Raw genomic sequence first — 16,841 nt, 5'->3', positions numbered from 1 at the left:
CCCCCTTCATGAAGAAGAAAATATCTCTCCAAACCCTAATCCCCTTGAGGCATATGCCCTATTGGAACACTTCAGGTGCTGGCTCTGCAACGAATCATAAGGCAAAAACTGTAGTGCTTAATCATAGCTCATGATTAACCGCTTCCTGCCCGCCCTATAGCCGAATGCCGGCCTTAGGGCGGGCGGCTTCCTACGCCTGGCCGTCCCTGGACGGCCTGGTGTTTACTTCCGCAATGCGCGCCGCCGCGGGCGCGCATCGCGGAAGTTCTGTGTTTGCCGTGTCCCCCGGGGACAGGCAAACACAGATCGCTGTAAACGGCCAATCACAGCGGCCGTTTACAGCGTGATCGGCGTGTCCAATGGGAGATGATCTCATATGTAAACATATGAGATCATCTCTCAGCGCCGCTCTCCCTCCTCACACAGACAGCGTGTGAGAGGGGAGAGAAGAACGGCTGCAGCAGCCGTCAGTGTAAAAAAGAAAAAAAAAAAAAAAAAGTAAAAAAAAAGTTTAATAAAAAGTGCCATCCTCCCCCAGAGCCATCCTCCCCCAGTGCCACCCCCCCCCAGTGCCATGCCCCCCCCCCCAGTGCCATCCTGCCCCAGTGCCATCCTGCCCCAGTGCCATCCTGCCCCAGTGCCATCCGCCCCAGTGCCATCCGCCCCAGTGCCATCCTGCCCCAGTGCCATCCGCCCCAGTGCCATCCACCCCAGTGCAATCCACCCCACCCCAGTGCCACCTGCCCGCAGTGCTATCTGTCCCCAGTGCCACCTGTTGTCAGTGCCATTTGTCCCCAGTGCCATCTGTCATCAGTGCCACGTATAAGTGGCATCTGTCATCAGTGCCACGTGTTATTAGTGCCACATAGTGCCATCTGTCATCAGTGCCACGTATTAGTGCCATCTGTCATCAGTGCCACGTATCAGTGCCATTTGTCATCAGTGCCACCTGTCAGTGTCACGTGCCATCTGTTGTCAGTGTCACGTGTCATCAATGCCACTTATCAGTGCCATCTGTCATCAGTGTCACGTGTCATTGGTGCCACGTATTAGTGCCATCTGTCACCGGTGGCACGTATTAGTGCCACGTATTAGTGCCACATGTCATCAGTGCCACGTATTAGTGCCACGTGTCATCAGTGCCACATATTAGTGCCACGTGTCATCAGTGCCACGTATTAGTGCCACGTGTCATCAGTGCCACGTATTAGTGCCACGTGTCATCAGTGCCACATATTAGTGTCATCTGTCATCAGTGCCACGTGTCATCAGTGCCACGTATAAGTGTCATCATTGCCACGTATCAGTGCCATCTGTCATCAGTGTCACGTGTCATTGTCCTGGTATTTCAAAAGTGTAATAAGTAGTCAACAAGTTAGATGTGTAATTTATGCTCCTAGAACACGTGATGGCGCTCCCTGCATGTTGGGCCTCTCTATGTGGCCAGGCTGCGAAAAAGTCCCACACATGTGGTATTGTAATACTCAGGAGGAGTAGCAGAATTTTTTGGGGGGTGTCATTTGTGGTATACACATGCCACGTGAGAGAAATAACCTATTACAATGACAATTTTGTGGAGAAAAATAAAGAAAATGAAAAATCTTCATTTTGCAAAGAATTGTGGGAAAAAAATGACAACATCAAAAAGCTCACTATGCCTCTTACTAAATACCTTGGAATGTCTACTTTCCAAAAAGGGGTCATTTGGGGGGTATTTGTACTTTCCTGACTTGTTTGGGTCACAAGAAGCGAGATAGGCCACCAGTACATCAGATGTGATCAATTTTGTGCGATTCGCACCACAGCTTGTAGACTCTCTAACTTTCACAAAGACCAAATAATATCCACTAATTTGGGTTATTTTTACCAAAGATATGTAGCAGTATAAATTGTGGCCAAAATGTATGAAGAAAAATTAATAATTTGCATAATTCTGTCACAGAAACAAAGAAATATGCGTTTTTTTTCAAAATTTTCGGTCTTTTTTCATTTATAGCGCAAAAAATAAAAACCCCAGAGGTGATCAAATACCACCAAAAGAAAGCTCTATTTGTGGGAAAAAAAGGACACAAAATTCATTTGGGTACAGTGTTGCATGACTGAGTAATTGTCATTCAAAGTGTGAGAGCACCGAAAGCTGAAAATTGGTCTGGGCAGGAAGGGTGTTTAAGTGCCCAGTAAGCAAGTGGTTAAGCACCAAATTATGGTGTGAAACGCGTCAACTAATATTCCCAGACATTGCAACATGAACTGACTGTTTATTGGATTTTTTATCTTCAATAAAAGTGCCTTGTTGGAGGTCGGCCGCCCTGGACTTTTTGCGCGATCATGGAACGATGTACCCAAATGAAATTGATATAATTCTTTTCACAGAAATAGAGCTTTCTTTTTGGTGGTATTTGATAACCACTGGGGTTTTTTTTTGTATTTTAGAAATGAAAAAAGACTGAAAACTGAACTAAAAACAATATTTTCTACTCAAAGAAATCAAATTTCTTCCTAAATTTTGGCCAAAATAAATTCTGCTAAGGCCCCTTTCACACTGGGGTGGGGCAGCTTTGGGCGGTAAAGCGCCGCTTTTTTTAGCGGACAGTCTGTTCATGTGTGGGCAAGTCCGTTAGTTTGTAAGTCCGTCGGGAAGATCGCCTGACCTTTTCTGCCAGAAAGTCCGGCTGCGTGTACGCGGCATAAGTGTCATTTATGTCTGCTGCTTTGTTCCTCTGCTATCAGCATGAATCACTTCTGACAAGTTTTCCTGACACCAAGAGAAAAAAGGTGATGGGGAGGGACCTCAAGCAGGTTGACAGCCTTAGCTCTGTGTGCTGTGTGAAGGGGGCATGTCTCTTCCCTCCAATCAGCTCTCAGAGCTCTCCTCACTGAGCCTGCAGATTGTAACGTCAGCTCTCCACCCACTTTTTTGCTGAACTCCCACTTCTGACAAGTTTTCCTGACACCAAGAGAAAAAAGGTGACAGGGGAGGGACCTCAAGCAAATTGACAGCCTTAGCTCTGTTCCTGTGTGATCTGTGAAGGAGGCGTGTCTCTTGCCTCCAATCAGCTCTCAGAGCTCATCTCTCACTGAGCATGCAGATTGTAGCGTCAGCTCTCCGCCCACTTTTTTTCTAAACTCTCAGACAAGCTTTAAAATTCTGAACTTTGAACAGATGTAGAGGGGAGAAGAATGCAGATAAACAGGTACAACTGATGTAGAAACACTGGGTATATGTAAGGCTTTACAACTACTTTAACAGGGGCACAGAGAGCAATAAAAAAACCAACACAAGGTCTAACCCATCACCACTATATGCTAAATAAAAAAAAGTTGTACTCCAATAATCACATACAAGCAACATGCTCTACTTTCTTGGTTACAAAATAAATAGTTATCATTAATAATTTTTTTTTTAAAAACTATTTTTTTTTTAGAGAGGCCGGTTCACTTACTTTTGCTGGTACTCCTTGATGAGCCTCTTGGCCTTGCTGTACTTGCGCTCCAGTCCCTGGTGCTGGGCTTGGGTCTCCTTCAGATGCTCATCCACTGCCTGACAAAGACTCTGAGCTTCCATCCAGTAGCCCTGCAGCTTCTCCACACGCTCCCTGTTCTCCTGAACACTCTGCTGCAGCTGCACCTTCTCCACTCTCCAGCGAGATCGCTCTTGCTCCAGGCCAGCCAGCTACAAAGACAGAGAAGACATTGAGATAAAAGGGAATCTAGCATCTTTTGTGGGAATGTAATCATTCTTTTGGTATAAGGCCCCTTTCACATGGGTCAGGTCCGTGTTGATGGACTCTGCTTTTCTCAATGGGGGATCGCTCTGTTGATCCCCGCTGAACAGGCAGATGACAGGTCCGTTTCCGCTCACTGTGCTTAGATGGACCTGTCAGAACCCACTCTCCTCTATGGGGAGATCAGATAAAAACAGACCGTCTGTCCGTTTACATCCAATCCCATCCGATCCGCCAGATGGATGGAAAATAGGACCAGCGTCTGTCTGTATTTGGCTGACCTGTTTCGATAGTCAGGGACATGTCATCTGCTGCTCCATAGGGGTGAATGGATGGTCCGCCTGAAAAACTGACAGGTGGAGCTGATCAGACAGCCCGTATTAAAGGGGCCTAATGGCCCATACACACGATCCAAAAAATCGGAGGACAGATCGTCCGTTAATTTTTTGCATGCTAGTCGAATGTCAAAAATGGAGAGGTTACTAAAGTTACACAAATTAACGTACGTCAGAATAAAAAATCGGAAGTGATGTCATGTGTTGTAGTGTATTTCTATTGTATTTTCGGGTGACAACTGTACTGATTAAACAAAAATCGTACAATCTGGTATCATCTGAGAAAAAAATTTATGTTTGTATGATCGGATAATATCGGATGAAGTGTCGTGGTCGGCTCTCGAAAGCTTTGTACTAATAATCCGATTATCGTACGATCGCTTCAAAAGCGTTTTTTTCATCAGATTTTCATATTGTGTGTATGGGCCGTAAGTGTTTAATTAAAAATCACTGTTTCTCTTTATAGTTTTTAAAGCGGAGTTCCACCCAAAAGTGGAACTTCCGCTCATCGACCCCCCCCCTCCGGTGCCACAATTGGCACCTTTCAAGGGGGAGGGGGGTGCAGATACCTGTATAATACAGGTATCTGAACCTACTTCCGGGAATAGACTCCCGCAGGAGTCATGCCCCTTCTCGCACCCCGCACTGTCTCCTGGGAAACACACAGGTACCAGGAGATAGTGGGGACCACTTATGACGTGCAGCGCGACTCGCGCATGCGCAGTAGGGAACCGGGAAGTGAAGCTGCAACACTTCATTTCCTGATTCCCTCACAGAGAATGGCGACGGCAGCAGCCGAGAGCCGAGCGATTGCTCAGCTTCGGCTGCCGACATCGCTGGACTCAAAGAAAGGTAAGTGTCCATTTATTAAAAGTCAGCAGCTGCAGTATTTGTAGCTGCTGGCTTTTAATATTTTTTTTTTTTAGGTGGACTCCCTCTTTAAGCAATAATATAGTATTTATTGGACGAACAGCTCGAGCCGAGCAAATATTTGTCCCGAACGTTGCCTGTTCGGTGAATTTGTGGGGTGCTCGGTGGGCGGGCACTGCACAGTGCATTCCAAGCCCTGATTGGGCAAAGCTTTGCTCAATCAGGGAACAGTGAATAGCTGGTTGTTAAGGAGTGGCCTGGGAAAATGGCAGCTGCGTCCTTAACGACGGATGAGTCATCAGCTGTCAACGGGCTTCCCCGCTGACAGCTGAATAAAAAATAAACATTGCTGACAATAAAAAAAAAGTGAAAAAAAACAAAAAACCAGCATGGCTTTGGGTCTTGTATGGATTTAAAGGGGAACCCCATGCTAAAATTAAAAAAAAAATGGTGTGGGGTTCCCTCCAAAATGCATACCAGACCCTTAGATGAGCATGCAGCCTGGCAGGACAGGAAAGGGCGGAGAGGGAGAGTGAGCCCCCCCTCCCTTCTGCACCATACCAGGCCACATGCCCTCAACATGGGGAGGGGGGGGGGGGTGCTTCGGGGCAGATATCTATATCTATAGATATAAATAAATATATATATATATATACATAGATAGATAGGTAGATAGATAGATAGATAGATAGATAGATAGATAGATAGATAGATAGATAGAGAGAATATCTATATATATAGATATAAATTACCAAAAATAGTAGAAAATAGTAGGTACTTTCTGAAAGGACTACTCAATTTCCTCTTTCAGTGTTACATCATGCACCAAGAGATTGAAAGGCAAACAACATATTTCAGAGCAGAAAAACAAAGTCAGGCATTACTTCCCCACAGGCAGATTGACATTTGAGGTCAGCAGTCTCATGTTCTAATAAATATGCCCTCTACAAATCTGATTATAATATAATATCATGGAAATATTTTCAAGATAAACTGGTGGGTAATAAAATATATTACAAAACATCTGTAATAACTCAGGGGAGTGACAATGCAGCTCCCCCCAGAGATACAGTACAGGAAGTGAGCGTTGTCACCTTAGGACAGGAAGTGTGTTATTGGTAGGATCACCAAAATAAAGGAATAAAAACCTGAAGAAAGTAAACAAATGCTGCCACTACTTCTAAAGACCAGTTAGCTGCAATAAATTACATTTTTGTTCATAGATTTAAAGACAGCTGTACATGCAGAGTAGTCTCTCCTCACCTTCCTCTTCAATTGTTGGATTTCTGCCTCGGTCACGGCATGCTTTATTTGAAGCTGCATGAGAAGACAATAGTGAGATCTAATATAGTATAAACAGATGTGTAAAGCAGTAGTAAATTCCCACTGCCCCAAAGAGGGAACAGAATGACATGGGGATTTGTATGTGCCAAAGCAATGCCAATAGAAAAAGAAAAGATACAATTTACAGAATACAAATGTAGCGCCAGCTCCTGAAGAGCATGCGCTATGTGTTTTTCTCTATTTAAAATTCCTAGAACCGCAGTTTGGTTTTAATTATACTAAATTATGGTTTCAGTACCAGTCTAGCTGGATTGCACTGTGTTCTGCTTGACCACAGGTGGTGCTATCATCACCGGCAAGTGTGAGAACGCAGTTCAGTTGGGCACATTGAGTGCCACTTTTCTTGGAACCAGCCCAGTGGGAGTGTCATCCTTCTGTGCATTCTGGGAGAGGGCACTTAAGGTACTGACATCACATGCTTCTCGGTTCCGGTCCAGAAGATTTTTCTGTCTGTTTGGTCCTGGGCCTGACCAGCCTCCGAGGCCCTCATGGTCTGGGGTGCGGATCCATCCAATTCCAAGTCTCGGGGCTGGCTAGCCCAAAGCAAAGTAACTGGAGGGAGGATTCGGAGGTGGTCCGGTGCCGTCCCATCTGTGGAGAGACCCAGCAACTGAGGAAGCAACCAGGGCAGGACTCTTCGGGAGAAGGCCAATGCGGAAGGCTGGAGGCTCAGTTGAAAGACCCCAAGTGAATCTACACTCATACGGTATCACCGGACCGGCTGCAAGATACTGGTAATGTATGACGGCTCACTAAATTTGTCTACATCCTTCAGTTTACTACAAGTGTTCTACAACAAGCCTGTGGCAGAGACTTTACTACAAGTGTTCTACAACAAGTCTGTGGCAGAGACTTTACTACAAGTGTATTACAACAAGTCTGTGGCAGAGACTTTACTACAAGTGTTTTACAACAAGTCTGTGGCAGAGACTTTATTCAAACGTTCCATATGTAAGTCTGTGGCAGAGGCTTTATCTGAGAACTCTATCGGCTGCTAGGCTTAGTGAGAGGAGGTCTATCCGGTAGCTGTGAGAATTCAGTTGTGGGTGGCTATTTTCTGGATTTCTATAGTGAGAGACTTCCTATTTTGAGTAGTTCCAAGAGTACCTAAACTTTCTACCTGAACCCTGTAACCCTCATTGAGAGACTGTGTTTTGTCTATTTCTTTTTGCACATAAAAATCCCAAAAGCGGAACCAGTGTCAGTTTCTACAATTCTTAGGGCCATCTACCTTGGGAAACCCCTAGATGTACACGAGGTCAAGAAGGTAACGGTAAACCAAGCAAATTAGCCGCTCCTTCGAGGGTCAGTGCTACACAAAAATACAATTTTATTATCACATTAAAATTAGCACACTGTAAAAACCATGATTATTATTATGAGCTACCATTCAATGAAAAGAGTAGATATATAACTTAATTTGTGGAAAAAGACAGGTGGATAGATGTTTTGCTTGAAAAGAGCTGTGGTTATGATGTCCATCTCCTGCAACATGGCCGCAGTCTCTGACCTGTTGCATTTTCCAATATCAAGTCACGCTATATTTTCCATAAAAGTGAATCTGTGCAATGAATTAATTTTATTCAACCCTTATGGAGTGAAAATCATGAATAAAAATTGACCAATCAGCATACTATAAACAGTCCATTCTATTGATAGTAGATCTCCAATGTGAAATCAGCCCACAGCACACCCAGGAATAGTGATGAGAAAAAGATGTGCCTTCCACCTCCACACACACTGCCACTTACCGACTCCTGTATATCTCCTATTACAGGAGATCACATTCGCTTCTGGCTTAATACCCAGACCGGGCCTTTAAGTATGCAGCCAAGGTCACAGCGTCTTCCCAGATGTTTACCATTCACAGGTACACGTTGACAGATAATCCTGTGTAACCTAAGGTGTTAATCCTTTGCATTGGGCAAAAAGGCTGTTTGATCCTGTCTCCTGTGATCCTCCCCTTCTTTCACTGTCTCCAAAAAAGAACCTGATATTTACAGAGCCAGGGGACAGGCTGCACATTCTCAGTTTGGTGTGTGACCACACAGTGTGTATCTTGCAGGAAGTCGTAGCTGCTTTTCCCATACTTATTTTATTCTCACTGTAATCACTGATTTTTTAACATCATTTTTAGGACAGCACAATCATTTTTAAACCATTTTGATATTACCTGTCTGTCTGCAATCTCTGAGACCTTTCTGTAGGATTACATTTACTGATTATTTTGTGTGGCTCTTTGGTGATATCAGGAACTGCAACTGGGGCCATCTATATCAAGTAGGTTGACTACCACTTTACTAGACACATATCTGTAGATACCCTAAAGTCTAAGCTGGGTTATTCTTACCAGTAGACTATTGTTCCCCTATAAAAACACAGCCAACAGAAAAGGCTTCTGCTTTGTACAAGGGCTATAAAAAGGCACACCAACTAAGTGTAGAAGGTTTGAGAAAGAAGTGGATGCTTGGAAACGTGTCACCTCCCCGTCTGTGGTATCTCTGGTTTCCTGCTGACATCACTTTTGGCCTGGCTCGTTCCGTAGCCATCTTATGCTTTCCACACTGGCTACTGTTACTGCTTCACTCACTACAGGGAGCTGCCACTTATGTTGCTTAGTTTTATACACTTACTAATGAATTTATGGACTTAGCATAACAGTATATAGACTGTTATTCACTGACTCTTTAGGGAAACATTAAGGCATACCCACCTTTCCAGCGCCATTTAATTTACTGTTTGTGTGTGCTTGTTGGGCAGTTGAGACATCAATTAGGGGGTCAGATAACTTCTCAAAATAAAAATGTATTGTCTTTTTTACCATTTAAATGTAACCCTCACCTCCTTAAACTTGTGCACGAGTTTCTCAGGGTCCATCTCCACAGGGGACAAGGCATCTTCTCCTTCAGGTAATTCAAATACTTCAATGGCAAGTTCTCCACCTGGAAACATGGGGCTCATCTCTTCATCTTCCTCGTCTGTGGCATACTCCCCTGTCTGTGACACCAAACACGACTTTGGTTATACAGCAGATAGCAGAATTAATGGACTCTCCAAGCTCAGTAATTAGGTATGTAGAATATAATATCCAAATAGATAGACAGATACTACAGACTCACTTCCTCATCGTCCTCGTTACACTGGTTGTAGCGCTGTTCCATGTTCTCCCGCTGCCATCTCTCTTGCTCCAGTGTCTGTTGGATCAGCTGGGCCACCTCACTCTGCTCTCCAGGTTTTTCTCGCCCAATCAGGAACCTTACACACAAAATCCAATAGCATCACACACATATCTAATTGTGTCAACACTACCACATCCTGGAATGGTAAAATAACTGGTGAGCTAGGGGGTAGTATTGTAGATACCAGAGTCACTCCATCTTAGCCCTTGTACACACGGTCGGACATTTTGCCAACCAAATCCCTTGGATTTTGTCCAACGGATTGTGTCCGAAACTGTTGCATACACACGGTCGGACCAAGTTGTCGGAAAATATTTCCAACAAGTTGGAAAATTGGGTCCGCCGGAAACAGTCCGATGCATACCACACACAGTCGGATTATCCGACAAAACGGTCCGATAGGACACATTCCGTCGGAATCTCCGACCGTGTGTACAAGGGCTAGAAGTGACAGTTCATCTACAGATGAAGTATGATGGGCACTGCCGTCTCCTAGTTATCTTATATCTTAGGGGTACTCCAGCAGCAAGATCTCCTTGTTATTGTTGCTAACTCTAACACTCCTTCTAACATGGGAGTTTTGGGAATTTGGCCACATAATAAGGTAGATACGGAGTAGAAGTCAGTTATAGTGCAGCAGAGATACCAACAATAATGAGGTTCCTATCACAAATCTTCTGGATTCTGGACGTTTCAGGCACTTCTCTATATCTACTGTACAGTATATATGTTATATGGAAAAAGAAGCATTTAAAAGTACAAGGATCAGGTCAAAGAAAAATATATAGTGCCGAAATTTATCTCACCTTACACGTCCCTTTGTATTCCTCAGAACAGAAGCGGCGAAGGATTGTGTGACACCAACCAGACTGGTTCCATCAACTTCTACCAGCAGATCGTTCACCTGAATCCTGAAAAATATATCAATGATTGTCAGAGTACATTTGTGTATGAGAAAGTTATGTAATCCATTCCACAAAACTCATGAAATCTAATGTAGGTTTAGAAAAAACTATCTTGGGCTTATCATAAACTGGTGCCACATCCGATTTCAAGTGATTAAGTGAAGAACCAAAATACTTTTGCACAAAAAAGTTTTTTAAGGCATCCATACACTCATATATAAAAACAATTTCTTTTTATTGATATGCACATTAAAACCATTTTAAAATAAGGAAAATATACTCCAATTTTGGAATATGTAGGCAGGTGCAGTTTGTTTCCGCCACTGCGGATGGTGCTCAACCACAGCCAGCTGCAGTTGGGAGGAATCTGGCATTCAACCAGCGATCTGGTTGAATGTGGTTGCCCCATGTGGGTCTGGCAGAGCCTTTTTAAGGCCTTGATTCTCAAGATTGGTATGCCTTGTGTGAGTGGGTAGTGCAGGGAAAGGTATGCTAGGGACAGTACTGGTGGTAGGGAGAGGTCCTTGACGAGGAGGGAAAGCGTAGGGTTGCATCTCTCCTGGACATCTTCCCAAATGGGCACTGACACCAATGATGGGACACTATTCCTCCCACTGACACCAATGATGGGACACTATTCCTCCCACTGACACCAATTATGGGACACTATTCCTCCCACTGACACCAAAGATGGGGTGTTATTCCTTTCACTGATACTAATGATGGGGCACTAATAATTTCCCTAATACCAAAGATAGGACATTGTTTACTTCCACTGATGCCAGGACATTTCCTACTCCTACTGGCCATGGTCAAGCCCCCCCTAAATACTGAAAGGTTTTAAAATTGGCCCTTTGTTTAGAAAGTTTGGAGACACCTGCACTAAGGGATTACCCATATAGTATGCAGTGATGACATGCGGCTCCCCGTTGGTGGTTACAATGGTGTGCCCCCTAAATGTCAAAACCAATGGCTTTTTCTTCCATATAAGAGGAAGCATTATAATCAAATGTTTATGGACATCTGACTATCACACCTTTGAGTTTGTTGGGTATTCACTCCAAAACCATACGCATGAGTATGGGCCTGGCTCCCGTTTTACAGTTACAAGAGCCTCTATTCTTCTGGGAAAATCTTCCACAAAATCTTGAAGTGGGTTTGTAAGAATGTTTGCCTATTTGTAAGGTCAGGTATTGATGCTAAATGAGAAGACCTAGCTCGCAAGTTGCATTCCAATTCATCCCAAAGACGTTCAGTAGGGTTGAGGTCAGGGTTCTGTGCAGGTCACTCAAGTCCCTCCACACCAAACTGTGAGGTCAGGTATTGATGTTCAATGAGAAGACCTGCCTCGCATGTAGCATTCCATTCCAATTCATTGTTAAGGTGTTCAGTAGAGTTGAGGTCAGGGCTCTGTGCAGACCACTCACACTGTGGTGAGGTATTGATGTTCAATAAGAAGACCTTGCATGTAAGAAGGCTTGCATGCAGCATCCCAATTCATCCCAATGGTGTTCAGTAGAGTTGAGGTCAGGGCTCTGTGCAGGTCACTCAAGTTACTCAATACCAAACTGTGAGGTCAGGTATTGATCTTCAGTGAGAAGACCTGTCTCACATTAAGCATTCCAATTCATCCCAACGGTGTTCAATAGTAGAGTTGAATAATTCAGGGCTCTGTGCAGGTCACTCCAGTTCCTCCACACCAAACTCATCAAACCACGTCTATATGGAGCTGGCGTTGTACATAGGGGAGCAGTCATATTGGGACAGAAAAGGGCCTTCCTCAAACTATTACTAAAGGGTTAGAAACACACAATTGTCAAAAAATGTCTGTATACTGTAGTTTTAACAGTACCCTTAACTGGAAACACATGGACTTTACAATTTAGGAACATATTTTTGGCCAGATTACTCAAATCCGGGGCTAAATTAAAAAGGCTGAAACAACCAACCCTTGATAGTTAGTCAGAATAACCAGTCAGAATCTTGGTTTCTTTGAAAAGATTATACCTCATTTATTGCTATAGGCAGCTGTTCTGGTTACTGTAAACCACCCCAGGGTGTTATATATTGGATCAGCTGTGGAATGCAACTGTCATCGGGTTTCAGTGTTCAGTGTTCTAGAGCTGCTGATTGGTCTATGAAAAGAACAGTTAATTGCTGACAGAAGGTGAACATACCATATCGGCCTACTCCTCTTCCATTGACAAATGCCCATATTGACAGATTGCCAGTCCAGGACTGATGGATACAAACTCATGGTCTGCTGCTTAAATCACATTTGGAGGTCTTCATTAGAATACAATATCATTAGATAAAGTAGAGGAGTTCTATCAAATTTTAAAAGGGACTGTCCCTTATTTATACGGAAATTATTTTTTTGTGGTAAGCATAGCTAGCAAAATTTCTGTGTTACCCACTCAGAGAATCCTTAGAGTATGGCAGCATGATAGGTAGGTACTAAAGTACTCTTACCTTGTAATACCGGGGGTCATACCAATGATGCCCCCAGTACTACCTCCACAATCCAAAACAAGTACCTTAACTGACTTTCTTACCGATATGGTCTAACGTAGGGACATTGCACAATAAGTTCTTTTTTGGGGCAGGCTGTTGTCAGTGGTGACATGATCCTTACAGCTCCAGAATTATTTTGTATTTTTGGGCAGCTAAGGCACCCAGGGCTAAGAGGGCACTTCACAACTGACCACCAATGTAAGGGGGAACTTCACTACTGGCCACCTTTGTAAGAAGGCACTCCACAAGGGGTCACTTCACTACTAATTACCAATGTAAGGCGGTACTTAACCATTGACCACCAATGTAAGGAGATACTTCAAGATTGACCAAAAATGTAAGAAGGCACTTCAAAACTGGCTGCCAATGTAGGGATACTGCACTGCACTACCAACTACCAATGTAAGGGGTCTCTTCACTGACCACCAATGTAAGAGGGCACTTCAACACTGACCATCAATGTAAGGAAGTACTTCACCACTGACCACCTTTGTAAGAAGGCACTCCACAACTGACTACCAATGTATGGGGTCTCTTCACTGACCACCAATGTAAGAGGGCACTTCAGGACTGACCACCAATATGCACTTCACCACTACCAATATAAAGGGTCTCTTCACTGACCACCAATGTAAGAGGGCATTTTAACACTGACCACCAATGTAAGGAGGCACTTCACCACTTTTAAGTGGGCACTTTACCACTGACCAACCATTTAAGTTGGCACCTCACCAATGACCACCCATGTAAGAAGGCACTTCACTGCCAACCACCAATGTAAGGGCACACTCACCACAGATTACTAATGTAAGGAGACACTTCAACACTGTAAGAGGCCGCCTATCCTCTAATTACTATAATAAGGGGCCAATGCACCACTGACCACCAATGTAAGAAGGAATTTTGCAGCTTACCATCAATGTAAGGGGGCACTTACCCCACTAACCATCACTATAAGATGGCAATTTGATCAATAATTACATGGCACATCGCCAGTGGTCACCAGCTTACAATCAGTTCATCCCCAATAATTATGTGATGTGAAGACCTGCCCAATTGAATATGAATTTAGATAAATTTTTAAGGCAGATCCACATACTACATTGTTTTTGGAAAATCTAAAGGAGATTGTATGGAGACTGTCCTACTATGTAATGCACAATCCCTTTTGGATTGTGATTGTAATGTTTTTATGAATCATATAAAATAATCAAGGCCTCAGATCAGTACAGTATTTACTATAGGATAGTATATGAAAAACTGACTTCTGGTTGACATTACCTCCCATCTCGGTGGGCTGCTCCACCTTCAGTCACAGTCTTAACAAAGATTCCCAGCTTCTCCAGGCCCATGTCAGCACCAGCTCCCATCCCAATAATACTGATTCCAAGACCTTCAGAGTCTGCAGGGGAAAAAAAACATATAATAAGGTATGATAATGAGCAGTTAAGGGCTTGTGTATGTGGGTGGTTGAACATATTTGAAGGATCTGGAATGTATCTCAGTTTGCATCATATGGAGCAGTTCTGTCATTTATTGGTGTTTGATAAGCGGCAGCACTTCATCTGCATATATTCCTCTATGCAAGTTATGAAATGATAATAAGTAGTAAGTGAATGGTTGTGCTTGGCTGTACTTCTCCTGTGGATCACTGGAGTGCAGTTTGTTCTGCACTCTTGTGGCCCATTTTCAGCTGACATCACAGAGCCGGTCCAGGCTGGGGAAAGATCACGACCATATGGTTGAGATCCACTTAGGAGCCTGGACCAGCACCTTGCTCAGCCTCTTAGTGAGCTGCTGAGAGCCTGAGCCAGCGTCTCCCAACCCCTCTACAGCCCAGCTTTCCAGTGAGTGCCGAAGGGGCGAGCAGACGATGACCGACAGTCACCAGCTCTCTGCTCACATAGCACTAAGAACCGAGCAATCAGTAGTCTTTGATCGCTTGGTTCTCAGTGTTGGAGCTGGCGGGGGATGGATGCAGGTAGGTAGGTATGTTTCTTAAATAAAAAAATTCTGAAAAACTTCTGTAGTGCCGGCTCCTATAGAGCATGCGCTATGTGTTTTTGAAATTTAACATTACACCTAAACTGCAGTTTGGTTTGGGTATAATTACTCCAAATTTTGACCTCAGCATCAGTCTGACTAGACTATAGCATGTTCGGCCTGGCCATAGGGGGGGCTGTCTCTTTTGGCAGGCATGGAAACAGTCTGGTTGGGTGCTTTAAGGTTACTCTCTCTCAGAGTCAGCCCAGTGGGAGTGTCATTCTTGCTGTGCTTTCTGGGAGAGAGTACTTAAGATGCAGATGTTACGTGTTTCGGGGTTTCGGTCCAGAAGTATGTTCTGACTCCATGGTCCTGGTCCTCCTGACCAGCCCCCAGGACGCCAATGGCCTGGGGTGCGGATCTACCCGACTTTATGTCTCGGGCTGGCTAGCCCGAGGCAAGGAAACTAAAGCAAGGATTCGGAGGTGGTCCGGTGCCATCTCAGGTTGTGGAGAGGCCCAGCAACTTCGTAGTTATCCAGGGGAGGACTCTTCAGAAAAAGGCCACGCAAGGGTTGGCTTCTTGGCAAGAGCCTGGTAAAGCTGAGGGACCTAAGTGAATCCAATCTTGTGTGGTATTGCCTGACCGGCTGCAAGTTTCTGGTACCACACGAGTGTTCTATAAGTTTTCTAGTTTTCTGTACATGTTCTACAACAAAGTCTGTGGCAGAGACTTGTTCCTGACTCAAGCACCCTGTTGGCTGCTAGGCCTGGTGAGAGAAGGACTATCCAACTAGGGTGAAGATCCAGCTGTGAATGGCTATTCTCTGGATTTTATTCAAAGTAAGAAAGTTCTTTTATTACTGACTTTGACACTAAGCCCTTGTACACACGGTCGGACATTCCGACGGAAAATGTCCGATCGGACCGGGTTGTCGGATAATCCGACTGTGTGTGTGCTCCATCGGACTGTTTCCGTCGGAATATCCGACGGACAAAGTTTTAGAGCTGAGCTATAAAACTTTCCGACAACATGATCCGGTCGGACTTTGTCCGATTGTGTGTAGAGAATTCCGATCGGACAAAGTGCCACGCATGCTCAGATCAAATTTCTAGACCAAAGCTCTTGGCTACTAGCATGAACGTAGTCCCATCGTAACGAAATAACGTCATCACGTTATGTACGATCGGATTTTCCGACAAATTTGTCCGACCGTGTGTATGCAACACAAGTTTCGGACAAAATCCGACGGATTTTGTTGTCGGATGTCCGACCGTGTGTACAAGGACTGAGAGTACCTGGACCTTTCACCCAAACCCTCTGATCCTATACTGAGAGACTGTTATTTAACTATGTTTTTGCAAATAAAAATCCCCTTATGCGATCGTCAGTCTCTATAGTTTATGGGCATCTACCACGGGAAACCCCTAGATATAAATCGAGGTGAAGAAGGTAATGGCAAGCCCATTAAAATCAGCCGCTCCTTTGGAGGTCAGTGCTACAGTTTTTCTTTTTTTTTTCTTTTTTGTACAAAGGGTTTTATTTAGATGCAGTTCAACATAACAATACATTGCATTGATAGTCATATCATGGAAAAATAAACAAAACTTCAAAAGAAAATAAACTAAGCCACATTGATATGTTCAAGTCCTTGAAGTCCCAAGAGTAGTTATATATAGCATGTAAGAGATTGGCATCACCATATGGATCCTTGGAATTTCAGAACACGTTGCACCAGATGTGAGTAAAAATGATAGCGATTATCAGACCATATAATTAAAAAATTTATTTTCTAAGGCCGCGTACACACGGGCGGACTGTATGGCGTACTTAGTCCGTCGAAACACATTTCAGCGGACAGTCCGTTTGTGTGTGGGCTTCAGCGGACTTTTTCAGCGTGCAGTCTGGCGTAATTTCGGATTTTTCTAAATTCTGTCCGTCGTACTTTGGTTTCAGCGGACAATCCGCTCGTCAGTAGGCTAGTTC

General features: G+C 44.1%; 1 protein-coding gene across 1 annotated transcript in view; it reads right to left on the bottom strand.

Annotated features, from left to right (window-relative positions):
- The window catches only part of PPP1R9B (protein phosphatase 1 regulatory subunit 9B), an 82,568-nt gene that overhangs the window by 11,668 nt on the left and 54,059 nt on the right, over nt 1–16,841 (bottom strand). Inside the window, exons 4-9 of the mRNA XM_077460026.1 lie at nt 14,154–14,274; nt 10,260–10,364; nt 9,394–9,529; nt 9,116–9,271; nt 6,194–6,247; nt 3,444–3,673 (exon numbers count right to left, since the gene is read on the bottom strand). Of these exons, the coding sequence (XP_077316152.1) occupies nt 3,444–3,673; nt 6,194–6,247; nt 9,116–9,271; nt 9,394–9,529; nt 10,260–10,364; nt 14,154–14,274 (802 nt within the window). The remainder of the gene's footprint in view (nt 1–3,443; nt 3,674–6,193; nt 6,248–9,115; nt 9,272–9,393; nt 9,530–10,259; nt 10,365–14,153; nt 14,275–16,841) is intronic.

The sequence above is a fragment of the Lithobates pipiens genome, unplaced genomic scaffold (genome assembly GCF_037356315.1).
Source record: "Lithobates pipiens isolate NorthernLeopardFrog02 unplaced genomic scaffold, aLitPip1_a1.2 Scaffold_28, whole genome shotgun sequence".
NCBI lineage: Eukaryota > Metazoa > Chordata > Amphibia > Anura > Ranidae > Lithobates > Lithobates pipiens.
Note: the sequence above shows the minus strand (reverse complement) of the source record. Positions and strands in the feature narration are given on the sequence as shown.